We start from the raw sequence: 14,450 nt of genomic DNA, 5'->3' as shown, positions 1-14,450 counted from the left end.
AAGGGCACCGTCTCCGGTTCTGCAGAGAACAGACAGTGACACGATTTCCGCAAATAGAATCGTTCATCTCCGCCGGCACAATATCCGGTCCTAAATCGTCGTCAACATGTTTCAGTGGATGGAAACCTCGGGCAGTTAATCGCGAAAAAAAGGAAACTGTTCGTGGCTGACGTAGAAAGGACGTAGTCATTTATGAATGCGAGTTATTGTGGAGTAAGAAAAAGTGGGACTCCCCCAACATGCTTCCTATTCTTCAAAGAGACCTCACCCATCGACCAGTTTCAGGCACCGACATAGTGGGTGTACAAACGATTTCGAAAACGGTCTGGGACATCGAGCTCCGTGTCCCAAACAGGCGATTTTTTTTTCGGCCCGTTAGATAAGCCACTGATTGCCATCGTTGTGCGGCGGTGTAACCAAGGGCGTATCTGCAAGCTATTGCCAAACCCTATTTTAGCCCTTTCTTTCCCTTTTTTCTTCATCATCATCATCATTCAACATGACTGCTGGCACTGTTTCCACCACCAACGCTGAAGATATCGCTTTTGCTCGTGCCCTTCACGGCAAGGAAATCAAATCCGGCCTTTTAGCTAACCTTTCTTCCAAAAATGCCGATGTCCACAATGTCGCGACAGATACTTACCTCAAGATGTGGAACAAGTCAGACAAGGAGGACGAAGACAAGAGACTTCACAGCTACACTCAACTTGTCAACTCTTACTACAACTTGGCCACCGACTTTTACGAATATGGTATGTGTCTCCATCTCTACAACAATAATTCCTCCTTCCCCTCCCGTGTATCAATTTTTAAGAGCGTCGTCAAAGTAACCATAATCCGTTTCAAACTACAGGTTGGGGTACCAGTTTCCATTTCTGCCGTTATTATCCTGGTGAAGAATTTTTCCGTGCTATTGCGCGCCACGAACATTACTTGGCTGCAAATATCGGTATTCAGAAAGGCATGAAGGTGCTTGACGTCGGTTGTGGCGTTGGTAAGTTGATGTCAAAAACCTCCGGCCGTCGATCATTGTGGGACGATGTAGCGGGGAAAAATAAGGAGTGAGCGAGAATGTGCTTTTTTTTTATTAAACTATCTGTGTGATTTTTCGATAGGTGGTCCCGCTCGTGAAATTGCTCACTTTACCGGTGCTCACGTTGTCGGTCTCAACAACAACGCGTACCAACTTCAACGTGCCACTCATTACGCTGCCAAGGAAGGCTTGGAGAATCAAACCGACTTTATCAAGGTAAAAAATCTCGTCTTTTTTTTGGTTTTTTTGTTTGTTTTTTCTTCTTTCTCAGTCTCATGGAGAAATGGGTGTTCGTGTAACGTTGACGGTTAATGTGATGGGTCTCTCCATGTTAGGGTAACTTTATGGAAATGCCCTTTGAAGAGAACAGCTTTGATGCGGTGTATGCTATTGAAGCTACTTGCCATGCACCTACCTTTGAAGGTGTTTACGGCGAGATTTTCCGCGTGTTGAAACCCGGATCCAAGTTTGGCTGTTACGAATGGTGTATGACGGACACTTATGATGAAGAGAACGCCAAGCACCGAGAAATCGCTTTCGGTATCGAGGTAAAATCGCGCATACTTGTTTGTGACGGGATAGATAAACTGATTGGAGTGGATCGGTCGAAAAATAGAAAGGCAACGGTATTCCCAAGATGCGTCCTATTGGTGAATGTTTGCAAGCATTGAGGAATGTCGGTTTCGAAATTGAATTACATTGTGATTTGGCCAACATGGGCGACCGTATCGCATGGTACTATCCATTGGAGGGTGATTTGCGAAAATGCCAGACTCTTCGTGACGTGTTGACGACCTTGGCCATGACCAAGGCTGGCCGTTTCACTACGACCAACATGTGCCGCGTCTTGGAAAAGATTGGTTTGGCCCCCAAGGGCACCGTGGAAACTCAGAAATTCTTGGAAGTCGCAGCCGATGCACTTGTCGCCGGTGCACAACAAAACCTTTTCACCCCCATGTTCTTCTTCGTTGCCAAGAAGCCCGCCAACTAAAAAAAAAAAAAAAACATGTTGATTTCACCACTCATCCCCGTCCCCTCTCTAAAAAAAATAACAATTGGTCATTTCTCTTCTTTTGGTTACTATTTATCACTTATGTTTTTACTTATAAAAGAAACGCGTAATACGATTATTATTATTTTCTTGGTTCTTTTTGCAAAAACATGAAGGGAGGAGGTGGATTTTATTACAAGTGTTGATATCGTAGTCTGGGACGATGTTGTTGCCGAAGTTCGCAGCCAGTGACATATTCATTCATCTGATAGGCGGGGCAAGCGCCTTGAATGCATTTGACGATACTTTTGGCGGTATTATCGCCGTCAATCCATGCACCGTGAAGGAATCCGTAGTACTCGGCCGACATGGCTTCTCCGGCGAACCAGAGTCTGGGACGATCGTGTGAGTGAGGCCCGGCCAAAGGCGCCCGCATATTCTGATGATGGTCAGCGAGAACACCAATGGGCCAATTGGAGTAAGAACCGCGAAAAAGAGGATTGGAGTGCCAGCGGGGAATCAGAATGGCGGTAGGATCGGGAAGGTCTATCTCTGGAAACATGCGACGAAGCACCTGCATGATTTCACGTTGTACGAGGTCATCGTTCATTCGTTCGATCCGTTCTGATTGTTTATACGTCGTTGTCACCATCAAAATGTTATTGCTAGGTTGGCGTTTAAGGTTGCTAAGGTACCCTGGGGCATTGAGATTTTGCCATATGGTATAATACCCGCCATTCACTGTGTCATTATTGGCATACATTGCAAACTAGAAAAGATACCATTCTCAGTTATGGAAATAACCATGTGGTCAGAGACAGATTGTTCGTGGCTTTTTTTTTTGTCTTTACCTGCCAGTCACCCCAAAATTTTCTGTCAAACTTTAAGAAGATCTTGGTGTAAGTGGCCATATGGAAACTCAGCAAAGCTTCTCGTTTCCAATCTGGGAATGGCGGCATAAAGTTAACGTTATCACTTTGCAGCACTCCTAGTCTGTATGTATGTATGGGTTGAAAGCGGAATAGGAAAAAAGAAAGTTAGATCGAGATGACTGGATACTCCGCCCTCGCCCACCCTTGGAGTTGAGGGTTCCCATTCTAATCCAAGAAACGTACGAAAAGGTGCAAATGGCGTAATCGGCCGTCAGTATCTGGCCGTTGTCAGTGATCACTGTAACGTTGTCATCGCCATAAAAGATATCTTTGACAAGTGTGTTGAGCAAGAGTCGTGAGTCATCGTCTTGAAGGAACCACTTGGCTTCTTCTTTCAAAATATGATTGAATCCTCTTGAAACCCCTTGTTTTTAGTCTCACTGGACAGTGGTGGAAGCATTGTTCCATTATTTTTATTGTGTCTCTCTGTAGGCGGCTTACCGTTCATCGACGACAAATTCGTTGCCACTGGGAAAACTGCCGGTCACCATGTCGACGGTTCCTGTAGCGTAATCCAGTGAAGACACTTCGGCAGGTTCGGCCAACTCCCAATCCACGGCAAAATATTCCACAGCGGCTTTGAGTGGGGTATCAGGATGCCATCCCAGCAGTTTCAAAGCGGATCGACTTGAAAGATCCACTTGATGACGTTTCATACGTTGATCTTTTTTTGTTCACAAAATCGGTGGTTAGCAGAACGATGTTCCGCGCGTTCCCGTATGTATGTGTGGGGGGAGGGCTCTTATACACTCTGAGTGTATGTATTTCTTTTCTTTCTGTTCTTACCTGCGTAATCAACTAAATTCTCCATCATTTTTTCAAAAGTGTGATAAATCGCTTGACCTTGGGTATCAGGAATTTCTCCGTTGTCATCAAAATACGCCAAATTTTCTTTATTATTGGGCGCCGTTTTCAACCCATGCTTGGAGGCTAGATGATAAATAGGATTGGTACCTTTGCCGTAGATCTGTACAAAAAAGTGGCATATTAAAAAACAAGTCATCCATGCGATGTTTTTTCTTTTTCGGGTTTTTTCATCATTCTGTTGCCGGGACATGATCCTTTTTTTTTCTTGTTTTCACTTTACCCAGTTGGCACCTAACTCTATCTGATGGTCTCCAAAAGTTGTATGTTGTACCCTGCCTAGAAAAAAAAAACAACAATGTCAATGTTTAGGCAACTCAAAGAACCGGTGAAGTGGTGTACCTCCGATAAATGGCTGGGCGTCTAAAATGAGAAAATCCCGCATCCCCATGGCATGGAGTGTCTTGGCCGCGGAGATCCCCGCAGCCCCTGCTCCCAGAATCAGTACTTTGGTGTGTATCACCTCATTGATCTGCTCAGAGTAAGCATTATGAGTCCACAGGAGGACCAGCCACAGTAATAAGAATATCGAAGACGGTAATTTTCGCTTGATCATGAAATGAAGAAATAAAATCTAAAAAAAAAGAATCGCCGATGAAGTGGAAATTCGGAATAAGTTTATAATTCCTGGTCAGAAGATGAAGATCTGATCATCATGTGTGCTAAGCTCTTAACTTTTTTTTTTCGTCTTGAATGATGATGCTTTTTTTTACAACGTACTTGACTGCAGACACGATGTCACTACCGATGTAAGCATGCTTCTTTATTTCCTTTATGGTATGATCATGTTGGCGACCAAAAAAAAGGAACCAAAAAAACCACAGTTTAGATTTTAGGGGATGCGCGCCATGATTCCACATTGGTTCATTCATTCATGCAGGCTTACATGGGAACAGAACCAATCAACGATTTTGTTTATATGGGAATTTTTATTGAACATAATGGAATTTGCCAACCAATGCATTGAATAATATGGCCAATAATGAAAAAAGGGAAAGCATACAAAGAGATTGTGAAATAATAATAAAAAAGCTTACAAATAGAAAGATGCGCCAAAGAATAGATAAAACAATGGAAAAAAACAACATAATGCGAGCATATAAATATGAATACTAACAAAAAGCAAACAACGAATAGAAATAGATAAAGAAAAAAAAAAGGCATTTCAAATAATAAAAATGAAGCAATAAAGCATGACTGATAGCAGTGGTGTGAATACGAAAAAAAAATAAAAAAATCAACGACTAAAAAAAATTAATGGCAGGCGATATAAAGAAAAAAAAAATAAAAGAAAAGAAATACCACTGGATGCTTAGTAGAATGTCATGGAAACATCCGAGGGTGCGATGCATGAAGGAGCGTAGTTGATATCTTGAGGGAAATTGTAAGGATCGTAAATGTTGTAGTCCGACATGGGATTGAAGGTGGCCGTAGTAAGCATCGCATTATCCAGAAGGCAACCATGATTCATCAGGTGGGAAAAATCACTGTTGGGTGGTTGCGAAAGGTCCTCTTGGACAAATTCAGGCTTAAACGCAGAAAGGAGTGTAAGTGACGGTTGACGAATAGGATCTTGCATCATTTTATCCGTGAGGTCGTAGCCCGTAAACAGTGGTTCGTAGAGGTGACCGTGAATCATGGTTTGTTGTTGCGACTGTAACACCGATGTTGGTGACGACGAAGAAGACGACGAAAAGTCGTCCTCCATGTTGGTCATCATGCCACGCGAAAAGAGTTCCATCGGATGCAGATGGGTCGTAAATGATGGCGCGCCATTGCCTTGGTACCCATGATTGTCATTGGTCGCGCACCAAGTGGGCAAGAATTCGTCATGGAGACCGGTCGTTGTTAAAGCGGTCGTGGTCGCCGTGGTCGTGGTAGTCGTCGTTGTGGTCGTTGGCATGGTCGTAGGTTCGGTAGCCATTGTTGCTGAAGGCATTTCGAAATCCAAATCCAAAGTAGGACTCAAAGTACTGCATCGACTACTACTGCATAGACTGCTACTAACACTGACTGCACTGGTTCGTGAATGACAGCTGTCGAAGGAATGACGAGGGGAATAAAATTCAGTCGATGGCTGTTGCTGCTGCTGATGGTGTTGTTGTTGTTGTTGTTGCTGAGCAAACAAGGCAGGAGCGGCAGTGGCAGCAGCAGCGACGGCGGCGGCGGTGGTCGTATAATTGGTGTTCACACCGTTGTTCGGATTAAAATCGTCCATGGAAGAATCATCACCGTCGTTTCCGTGATCTGCATGCGAAAGTTCATTCTGAGCTGTATCGTGGGTTTTGTAATGCTGGGTTAAAGCATCCGAGCACGGGAATCGTTTGCCGCACATACTGCATACAAATAACTGCTCGTTTTGGTGGAGATTGAGGTGACGATCCAAATGCTCCAAACGACGGAACAGACGATTGCATCCTTCTACTGAACAAGTGTAAACACCGCAGTCGGTTTCCTCCTTCTTGTCCGTCGTTGCCTTTTTGCCCGAGCGTGACACCAATGGATGGCACGAATTGGATTGCATGATCTTGGCATTCATCGATGGCATCGGTCCCGTTCGTTTGTTGCCAAAACCGGCGGCCGCGGCGGCCAACGCCAAACGACTGGTCGTGGGCGGATGACCCATGGAATGGCCCATGGTATTGTTGCTGGAAGTCGTACGCGTGTGGCAATTGGCATGACGTCGGATACGGTCGGGACCTCCGGTGCCCATGGCATGTTGCATGGTATGAGCTTGCTGAAGCGCGGACGACGACATGGAAGCGGCTCGTCGACGACGTTGCTTATACGAAGGTGAGCCTTCAAAAAGAGACAGATTGCCAAAGATGGCCTTTGTCTTTTTGATAGCGTTGGCATCCAACGATTTGGACGAGATCACACTGCTATGCTGAACACCTCGTCGGGGACTGGCAATATCGAGTTGATCCACACCATCGACAAGCTCCTGTCCAAAAGATTTGCAGGAAGCGGAAGCGGAATTGGGCTTGGGCTTGGACATGGTCGATTTGGAGATCTCGGAAAATGCCGTACTCTGGTGGTCGTCAAACATGCAGAGCATATTATCAGGGGACGACATCATGGACGAAGCTGAACTGGTACGATGACGAGACCGGGATCGTGAAGCTGACGGGGTCAGGTATGACGACGCATGGCTGAGTCGATGATGGTGATGATGAGCGGCAAATTGAAGTTGTTGTTGTTGTCCCAAGTTGGCCGGTACCGAGTTCACGCGGGATCGCCTCGAAGTCAACATGGTCGATGCGCGTGAGGCCGGTTCCATGATGGTCGGTGAACAATTGGGTGGTCGTGAACTAGTCCACATCCAGCTACTGTCCATCTCTTCATCTTGCACAAACACCGGATTGATGATCTGTGAATCCGTGGGGGACATGAGTTGATCCGACGAAAAACTACCATCTGTACACCACAATGTTGTTAATTTAGCAAGAAAAAAAAAGGGAGTCAATATCAAGCATAACAACAAATTGGGGAAACCAACAAAAAAGAAACAGATGTCGCCTCTCGTTCCAATAACGATGACTACATCGTCTACGCGACCTTTTGCTTTTTTTTCGCTTTCTGTTTTTTTTATATATTACCTGAAGAGGCGAGAGAGTTCATGGAGACACTGGATAAGGGAGTAGGATTGCCTAGTTCATCTTTGAGGGCTTGAGCGGTGGCGGCGGCGGAAATGGACATGTTCTTTCTCAGCTGATCAAACAATTCCTGGGTGGTGTCGAGGGAAATGGAGGATGCAGGTTCGGCTACGGCGGTACTCGTGGGCTCCATTCCCATCTTTTCACGCTTCAGGTCACGTTCAAGCGCATCCAAAAAGAGTCGATCATGCGGTACCGAGAACCAAAAGAACACCTTTTGCTTTTTTTGTGTGCGGATGCAGTTGTTCTTGTACAGCATATCCAGTAACTCCGATTTGGGTTCCTCCAGACGAGCGTCGGTGCCGGGCTTCAAATTCCGAAGATCACTGAAAACGCCCTCCTCGAATTTTTTCGGGTTGGTGACGGGACGACCAAATGCATGGAACCGAAATGTCAGCGACCGTACGATATCCGTCCCACTGATGAAAAAGTGGTCGCTCCATAAGATACATGAAATCGCTTCCCCCGTCGGCAATTCGAACCGCTTCACATTACTGCTGTGATCCCAATTTTGCGTGGCCGTGGCAAAGAAGAACTTTAAATTTTCAATGAACCCAGAACGTTGACCGGCATTTTGAGCAGTTGGGGCAGGCATGCCGAACGACGCGATAGACGTGTCTCGTTCCTTTGATTGTTTTTTGTGGCTTCTCGTCGAAGAATCGGATTTTGTTGAAATAGTCATAGTATTTTTTTTCTTGTCAAGTCGTAAGAAAAAAAACTGATAACCGTCAAGAAGAAAGAAGTCTTTTGAAATAATTTTTTTTTGTTGTAGTTTTTTTTTTCAGCGTAGGGTTTTTGGTATCTTTGGCGTTGTTATACAGTTAAAAAAATAAAAAGAAAAAAATATATATATAATACAACTGGAAGGCAATAAAAAAATAAAAAAAAGGGAAAAAAAAAGACCTTCCAATGAAAATAAAGAGAAATCGAAAAGAGAAAAGGAAAAGAAAAAGAAAAGCCGGGAAAGGGAAGAGAAAGAAGATTTGAAAAAAAAAAGAGAAAATATTGAGTGGATAAATACGGAGTATATCTTGGCTGCCAGGTGCTGTACGGCGATAAAAAGAAAAAAAAAAGGGGGGGAGGGGATACGATGAATTGGGGGATGGGGGAGCGACAGTGAAAAGAGAAAAACGTAGAACGACAAGACAAGCTGGATAGACGGACAGACAGAGACAGACAGAGGGAGTAAAGCGATGTATGTGGTTAAGCAAAAAGGGGGAGCGGGGGTTGGGGGTGGGGGGAAAATGGGTGAAGTTTTACGTTTTTGGATGTGGTGGTGGGAGGTTAGGATGCAATAAGGGATGGCAGTCTACACAAACAAATCTGCCACGCAGGCGTATATTTTAAATCAATAAAGCTCACATCAAATACAAGAAAACTAGATTTCATCTTGTCAATGAGTGATGGAGATTTGCATAACCTTGCTCAATTTGGCAACTACCCTGAATCTTCTTTTTATGGCATGTCCCCTTGGCCGTCTTTGTACGCTATTGGACGATGGACAGGCATACGAAAAAAAAAACTTGAGGATCATGACGATGACGAATGCATATGAACATTCACCTTCCAACGTGCGGTGCAGTGCGCTTTTGACAAAAAGTTAATAAAGTAGACTTTTGGAATCTGAGCGATGCACTCGTAAAGTGAAAAGGATAAACACAGATTCAATCCAAGAGGTCAAAACCCAGGAAAAAAAAACATCAACGGCGGCCATCCATCGCCCCTACAACGGATTCCCCTTCTGCCACAAATATTTTTTTTCTCTGCTAGACCCCTCTTTGCCATTCAAGCTAATGTGAAATGCAAGCTTGTTGTTGTCATCACCCACTCAGCTACTGTAGAACGGCTTCTTAAATCTCCGTTCATGCTGGGTTGGGAATAAATGCAGATCCACCGCCAACATTTTTTTCCTTCTATCCATTTGCGGCTTCTATCCAATTGCGGGAAATGGCTTTTGTGTCACATGCATCACACTCGCCCATAGGGCATAGCACCCTCTTACCCAGGTCGTTTAAAAAACAGACAGCTGAGCGACCGGCCAGTCATCCATCGGCTCTTTTACCAAGACCAGCGCTTTAGCTTTAACCAGGAAATTCCCCACCAATGGGCACAATGAATCACGATCCCTAAAAAAATACTTTTTTAACTCAAAACTATATCTTATCTGTACCCCATAAAAAAACACTCATCTTCTCCTCCCCCCTGCATTGCCACAAATCAAATATCGTGTCAACCATACCTCAACAAGACGTAAAAAAGTTCCAAACAAAACAAGAAAAAACTTAACAGAGAGAAGCGGATGACGGTTCAGATATGGAAATGAATGGATGTTGAACCGCGTCAATACGAACGGTTGCTTTGGAATGCAGACTTGATTGTTATTATCAATATCTCCGCCATCAGATGATGACGCTCATTATTTCCAAAGTGGAATTTTCGCGGATGCAAAGCCGATGCTTGAGAGATGAATTGGTATTGCCGCTGCCACGAATCACGCGATACTTTTTTGGCGGGATGATGTATTTTGGGGGACAAGAAAAAACAAGTTAAAAAAAAAACATAGAAGAAGCATACACGTGTGCTGCCTCATCTCAAGGCAGGTTGCTGCCCTGGGGCATCACAAGATCACAAGATTACTATTGCCACTTTTAGATAAGCACCCCAGTGGCAGCAGGATTCTTTTAATGCGTTGAAAATGATCAAGCATCCTCTTGAGCTGCTCATTTGACTCGTGTTCAACTGTTATCCGTTGAACAAGGTCTGTAATACACTGCCTTGTTACTTTATCATCTCATTCTATTTCCTTTTGGCACTTTGGATCGGTTATAAGCTAGGCGAAAAAAAAAATGCATTTCTATAATATAAAGAAAAACCATCGGGTCCCGATAAAGGAAATCGTTGTCGCATTCCGATGACTCCGATCGATCACAAAGTAGTTGCGCATCTCATATACATTGCAAAGTGAATGCTTTATGCCTATGCGCCAAGAGGCAATGTATCCTGTATCCTTGAAGCAAGTCACAAGAACAAATGAGGTTATACCAGTATCAACTACCCCAAAAAAAGCAAATCCCAAATAATAGTGTACGTCAAGAAGCGCCAATTGTCTTTCATTGTTTCTTTATCTTTTTTTTTTTTACCGTCCGGTGATATTTTAGAATAAGCACACTATGGATGGACTCGACTTGTCGTTCACGTAGAAATACATTGTTTGGCCGCAGAGAGACGAATCAAATGATGACGGCTAGCATCGACCAAAAGACAAAACGGCTTGTTGATGATGAAAAAGCTGTGATGAGGTGCTCGTGTGATTGGTTCCTTCGGATTCATGCCATGGATGATCCGATCATTGGGAATTTTCATTGTGCGAAGCTGTCACTGAGCGTGACTCTGGGGGTCTCCACATTGTTATAATTTTAAGGGCGGGTGCCATTTTGGAGCTGACTCCCCTGATGAGATATGACTGGCTTGAACTTCTTTTTATATTTTTTCATTATATGCTAAACCACACGCAGTCTCTTTTTTGTTCTTTTTTATTTGTCCATATACTCGGCACGTTCTTTGGTTGTTCTCTCTTTTTGCACTGGAACACGATTTCGTGATTGGAGCATTGCAACGATTCTTGGTTTTTTTTCTTTAGTTGAATTTTCGTTTGTAATCCCCAATTTTGTTCCTTTCTTTAGTTCTTGCCTTAAAATTTTTTCTGTCTTGCTCCATCATAACGGCCTATTTTTCCTGGTGAACTTTTTTTTTTCCTTTCCTTTTACCTTTTTTTTTTTCTTTTTTCCCGCAACACTTTGATCCGACAAAATAAGGACGAGAGGAGAGAAAATGACGGAGATCAAAAAGGACGGATATGTGCAAGTAAAAGAGGATGGTATAAAAGCGTGGATGTGGTCCAAACGATATGTAGTCTTGCGTGATCAAACTCTCACTTTTCATCGAAATGAGGTATCTTGATCTATTTTGTCGTCGACCATTCCAAAAAAAAAAAAAGACAACAAACAAAGCATACCTAAAAAAAATTATGTGTATATTGATTTGTGGTTTTAAATTTTGCGCAGCAAACCGGTCAATGTGTGGCACTGATTATGCTTAAAGACATCCGTGCGGTGGCTCGTACAGAGCTCAAAACTCATTGTTTTGAGATCGCTACCAAAGGAAAATCATACTTTATCGCGTGTAAGAATGACGAGGAACTGTACTCCTGGATGGACGATATATACAATGTAAGTCGTCCTCCCACATCCAAACTTTTAGCCCACCCAAGCTCATCTGTTTTTTGTTACACATGGTTGGTCGCTCAGCGATCTCCGTCAGGCATGTCCAATCCCACGGATTTTGTTCACAACGTCCACGTTGGATTTGATCCAATCACAGGCGCATTCACAGTATGGGTCTCGTAAAAAAGTTTTCAGTTTATTTTTCGATCCCTCATATCTATTAAATTTTCAGGGTTTGCCCGAACAATGGAATGTGCTCCTCAAAAGTTCCAAAATCACAGCCCAAGACGCTGCCACGCATCCCCAAGCCGTCCTGGAAGTTTTGGAGTTCTTTACCGAACAAGCAAGAAAAGAAAACCACCACAACCATAATCTCCACAAAAACCATCCGTTACCCTCCACCCCGCATGATCTCCCGAAAAAGAAACATCAGGCACCGCAACCTACCCCTTGCCACTCCACCCCCACACTAAGACATTTCCGTGACACTCCTCCGCGAATCCCAAAGCAGAAATCCATCCCCACAAAAACAAAACCATCGCCATCCAAAGACGAAAAACAACAACAACATCCACCATCAGAGGTAATTCTCCAGGTCATCATGAACAATAGGCCCCTTTTGTGTAGTAAACAACAACCCATTAGACTCTTGCAGCAGCATCAAATGACGACGATTCTTTAACTAAAGCAGGGTCGGAGGTAAGTGTTGGGTCATCTACAACGCTTGCACTATCCATGCAGTGGCACTGATGGCTCGTTAATTTTTTTAGATCAAGGAGCCGGGGATACGCAAGACGGAAAGCCGAATGAATGTTCATACTCCATCTTCCACTGGGCTGGCCGCTGGCTTGGCCAGTCATACTGCGTCTTCCACATCCCGCATACCCGTACTGCAAAGTGCCAACAACAGTCGCACCACGCCACCCACACCTGAACCTTCTCTGTCACAGACTCATCCATCATCGCATTCCGAAAAAAACAAACCACTGCCAACCCCCACCGTCTCCCTTGAAAAATCACGCTTTGAACGCGAAAAAGAACGATTACGCCAAGCCGCAGCCACGTTGGATCGAAAGGGACGACCTTTTGACAGGAAACACACTGCCATCCCAGACAATCCAAAGGATCAGGAACGCGGACCCATACCAAGATTGCAACCGAGCTTACCGTTGAGAAAACCATTGACACCCCATCCAGAAACATCGACACCGCTGCTTCCTGGTGGTCATGCTGCCGCCGATAAATCGCCCCCTGCACCACGTCGACGAGATCCTCACGCCATCTCCAACGCAGAGAAGCAGATGATGGAAAGATTACGTAAGATCCTCTGAGTGGAAAGAATCGAACCATACTTATGAACTATGTAGGATCGGCCGTTTCGCCGGGAGATCCAAAGGATCTATACCATCGCATTGACCGGATCGGTCAAGGGTAAGATATAATCAATGTATCCCGGCATCGTTGCAATGGTTCTAAAGTGAGGCTGACCCTTATCGCTAGTGCCTCTGGTTCAGTGTATTTGGCCATTGATAGGATGACTCGTGAAAAAGTGGCAGTCAAGCAAATGGATCTAAAAAAACAAACGCGGCTCGATCTTCTTATCAATGAAATCGTCATCATGAAGGAATCGAGGCATGAAAATATTGTCAACTTCCTCGATGCCTTTCTTGTTCGCAACGATCTGCACGTCATCATGGAATTCATGGAAGGCGGTCCACTGACTGATATCATTGAAAATAATCAGTTGACCGAGCAACAGATTGCCACCATTTGCTTTGAGGTACAGTACCTTCTAACAAACCCCCATCCCAGAAAACCGACGAAGACCATGTCGGACACCACTTTTTTTCTTGCTATCCCATGTACTGACGCTGCATTGACGTATGTATAGACGATCAAGGGGCTTCATCATTTGCATACTCACGATATCATTCATCGTGATATCAAATCGGATAACGTATTGCTGAATTTTGATGGCCAAGTGAAAATCAGTAAGTTTATGAAACAACAGGAAACAATCCTCTTGTCCCAATTGACTTTTTTTCTTTTTGCGGATGGGAATTATTAGGTGATTTTGGCTATTGTGCAAAGCTAACGGCTCAAAACAACAAGCGAGCTACCATTGTCGGTACACCATACTGGGTAAGTGAAGGGAAAGCGTACATCGATGGCGACAAAAAGTCGTGGATTCTAATCGAATGGCGTTATCCTTCCCTTTTTGTCCGATTTGACCGATAAAAAAAAAAGATGGCTCCTGAAGTAGTGAAGCAAAAGGAATATGGTGCCAAAGTCGACATTTGGTCCTTGGGGATCATGGTCATTGAAATGATTGAAAATGAACCCCCTTATCTGGATGAGGAACCGCTCAAGGCTTTATTTTTGATTGCCACCAATGGAACGCCTTCGCTCAAATCGCCCGAACTCTTGTCAAAAGAACTGAAAAATTTTCTCGCAGTTTGTCTATGTGTCGACGTCAAATCAAGAGCTACTGCCGAAGAACTGTTGGAGGTAAAAACAGGCATTGCTCTTATTCCTCCGGATTGGGACTGATCTTTCTTTTGTATTTTCCCTGTCTGTAGCACGAATTTTTGAAGAAATCTGCTCCAATTGGTGCTCTTCCCATGCTTTTACGATTCAGGCGCAAGAATTATTTGCAATGACTCACTGTCTCACGTCAATATTGATGCTTAAAAAAAGAAGACCAATCCATCATGTTAATTTCTCTACAATAAAAATAAATGTATGTCATAA

General features: G+C 44.0%; 4 protein-coding genes across 4 annotated transcripts; 2 read left to right on the top strand and 2 right to left on the bottom strand.

Moving 5' to 3' along the window:
* Window positions 1–441: 441 nt before the first annotated feature.
* On the top strand, window positions 442–2,169 carry BYT42DRAFT_570661 (sterol 24-C-methyltransferase). Its single transcript, XM_051568419.1, has 5 exons — window positions 442–752; window positions 854–994; window positions 1,116–1,249; window positions 1,369–1,581; window positions 1,650–2,169. Exons 1-5 carry the CDS (start codon window positions 500–502, stop codon window positions 2,022–2,024), a joined length of 1,116 nt encoding a protein of 371 aa, XP_051422867.1. The 5' UTR covers window positions 442–499; the 3' UTR covers window positions 2,025–2,169.
* On the bottom strand, window positions 2,149–4,401 carry BYT42DRAFT_570659 (uncharacterized protein). Its single transcript, XM_051568418.1, has 7 exons — window positions 4,163–4,401; window positions 4,044–4,099; window positions 3,743–3,923; window positions 3,398–3,620; window positions 3,140–3,310; window positions 2,876–3,017; window positions 2,149–2,793 (listed from the first exon to the last, which is right to left on the bottom strand). The coding sequence occupies exons 1-7, from the start codon at window positions 4,374–4,376 to the stop codon at window positions 2,218–2,220; spliced, it is 1,563 nt and encodes a 520-aa protein (XP_051422866.1). The 5' UTR covers window positions 4,377–4,401; the 3' UTR covers window positions 2,149–2,217.
* Window positions 4,402–4,742: 341 nt separating this feature from the next.
* BYT42DRAFT_570656 (STE like transcription factor-domain-containing protein) lies at window positions 4,743–8,440 on the bottom strand. The gene is made up of 2 exons (XM_051568417.1): window positions 7,420–8,440; window positions 4,743–7,237 (listed from the first exon to the last, which is right to left on the bottom strand). Exons 1-2 carry the CDS (start codon window positions 8,156–8,158, stop codon window positions 5,133–5,135), a joined length of 2,844 nt encoding a protein of 947 aa, XP_051422865.1. The 5' UTR covers window positions 8,159–8,440; the 3' UTR covers window positions 4,743–5,132.
* Window positions 8,441–11,307: 2,867 nt separating this feature from the next.
* BYT42DRAFT_497846 (kinase-like domain-containing protein) lies at window positions 11,308–14,359 on the top strand (the record flags this gene model as incomplete). The annotated part of the gene is made up of 11 exons (XM_051564525.1): window positions 11,308–11,427; window positions 11,541–11,705; window positions 11,784–11,867; window positions 11,932–12,282; window positions 12,479–13,016; window positions 13,067–13,130; window positions 13,200–13,479; window positions 13,591–13,690; window positions 13,768–13,841; window positions 13,947–14,207; window positions 14,279–14,359. The coding sequence occupies 11 exons, from the start codon at window positions 11,308–11,310 to the stop codon at window positions 14,357–14,359; spliced, it is 2,118 nt and encodes a 705-aa protein (XP_051422864.1).
* Window positions 14,360–14,450: the final 91 nt, after the last annotated feature.

Source organism: Radiomyces spectabilis (genome assembly GCF_025331425.1).
Source record: "Radiomyces spectabilis strain NRRL 2753 chromosome Unknown BYT42scaffold_7, whole genome shotgun sequence".
In the NCBI taxonomy this organism is placed as follows: Eukaryota; Fungi; Mucoromycota; class Mucoromycetes; order Mucorales; family Radiomycetaceae; genus Radiomyces; species Radiomyces spectabilis.
This window is presented reverse-complemented; position numbering and strand designations above follow the sequence as displayed.

What these genes read in the sequence shown, in the direction of transcription:
- BYT42DRAFT_570659 (XM_051568418.1), bottom strand. Translation starts at nt 4,376, where the DNA reads ATGATCAAGCGAAAATTACCGTCTTCGATATTCTTATTACTGTGGCTG. An exon ending in TAGAGTTAGGTGCCAACTGG is followed by an intron (nt 3,924 to 4,043) that starts GTAAAGTGAAAA and finishes TTTTTTGTACAG; the next exon opens with ATCTACGGCAAAGGTACCAA. An exon ending in GAATTTAGTTGATTACGCAG is followed by an intron (nt 3,621 to 3,742) that starts GTAAGAACAGAA and finishes GAACAAAAAAAG; the next exon opens with ATCAACGTATGAAACGTCAT.
- BYT42DRAFT_570656 (XM_051568417.1), bottom strand. Translation starts at nt 8,158, where the DNA reads ATGACTATTTCAACAAAATCCGATTCTTCGACGAGAAGCCACAAAAAA. An exon ending in GAACTCTCTCGCCTCTTCAG is followed by an intron (nt 7,238 to 7,419) that starts GTAATATATAAA and finishes TGTGGTGTACAG; the next exon opens with ATGGTAGTTTTTCGTCGGAT.
- BYT42DRAFT_570661 (XM_051568419.1), top strand. Translation starts at nt 500, where the DNA reads ATGACTGCTGGCACTGTTTCCACCACCAACGCTGAAGATATCGCTTTT. An exon ending in TGACGTCGGTTGTGGCGTTG is followed by an intron (nt 995 to 1,115) that starts GTAAGTTGATGT and finishes ATTTTTCGATAG; the next exon opens with GTGGTCCCGCTCGTGAAATT. An exon ending in ATCAAACCGACTTTATCAAG is followed by an intron (nt 1,250 to 1,368) that starts GTAAAAAATCTC and finishes TCTCCATGTTAG; the next exon opens with GGTAACTTTATGGAAATGCC.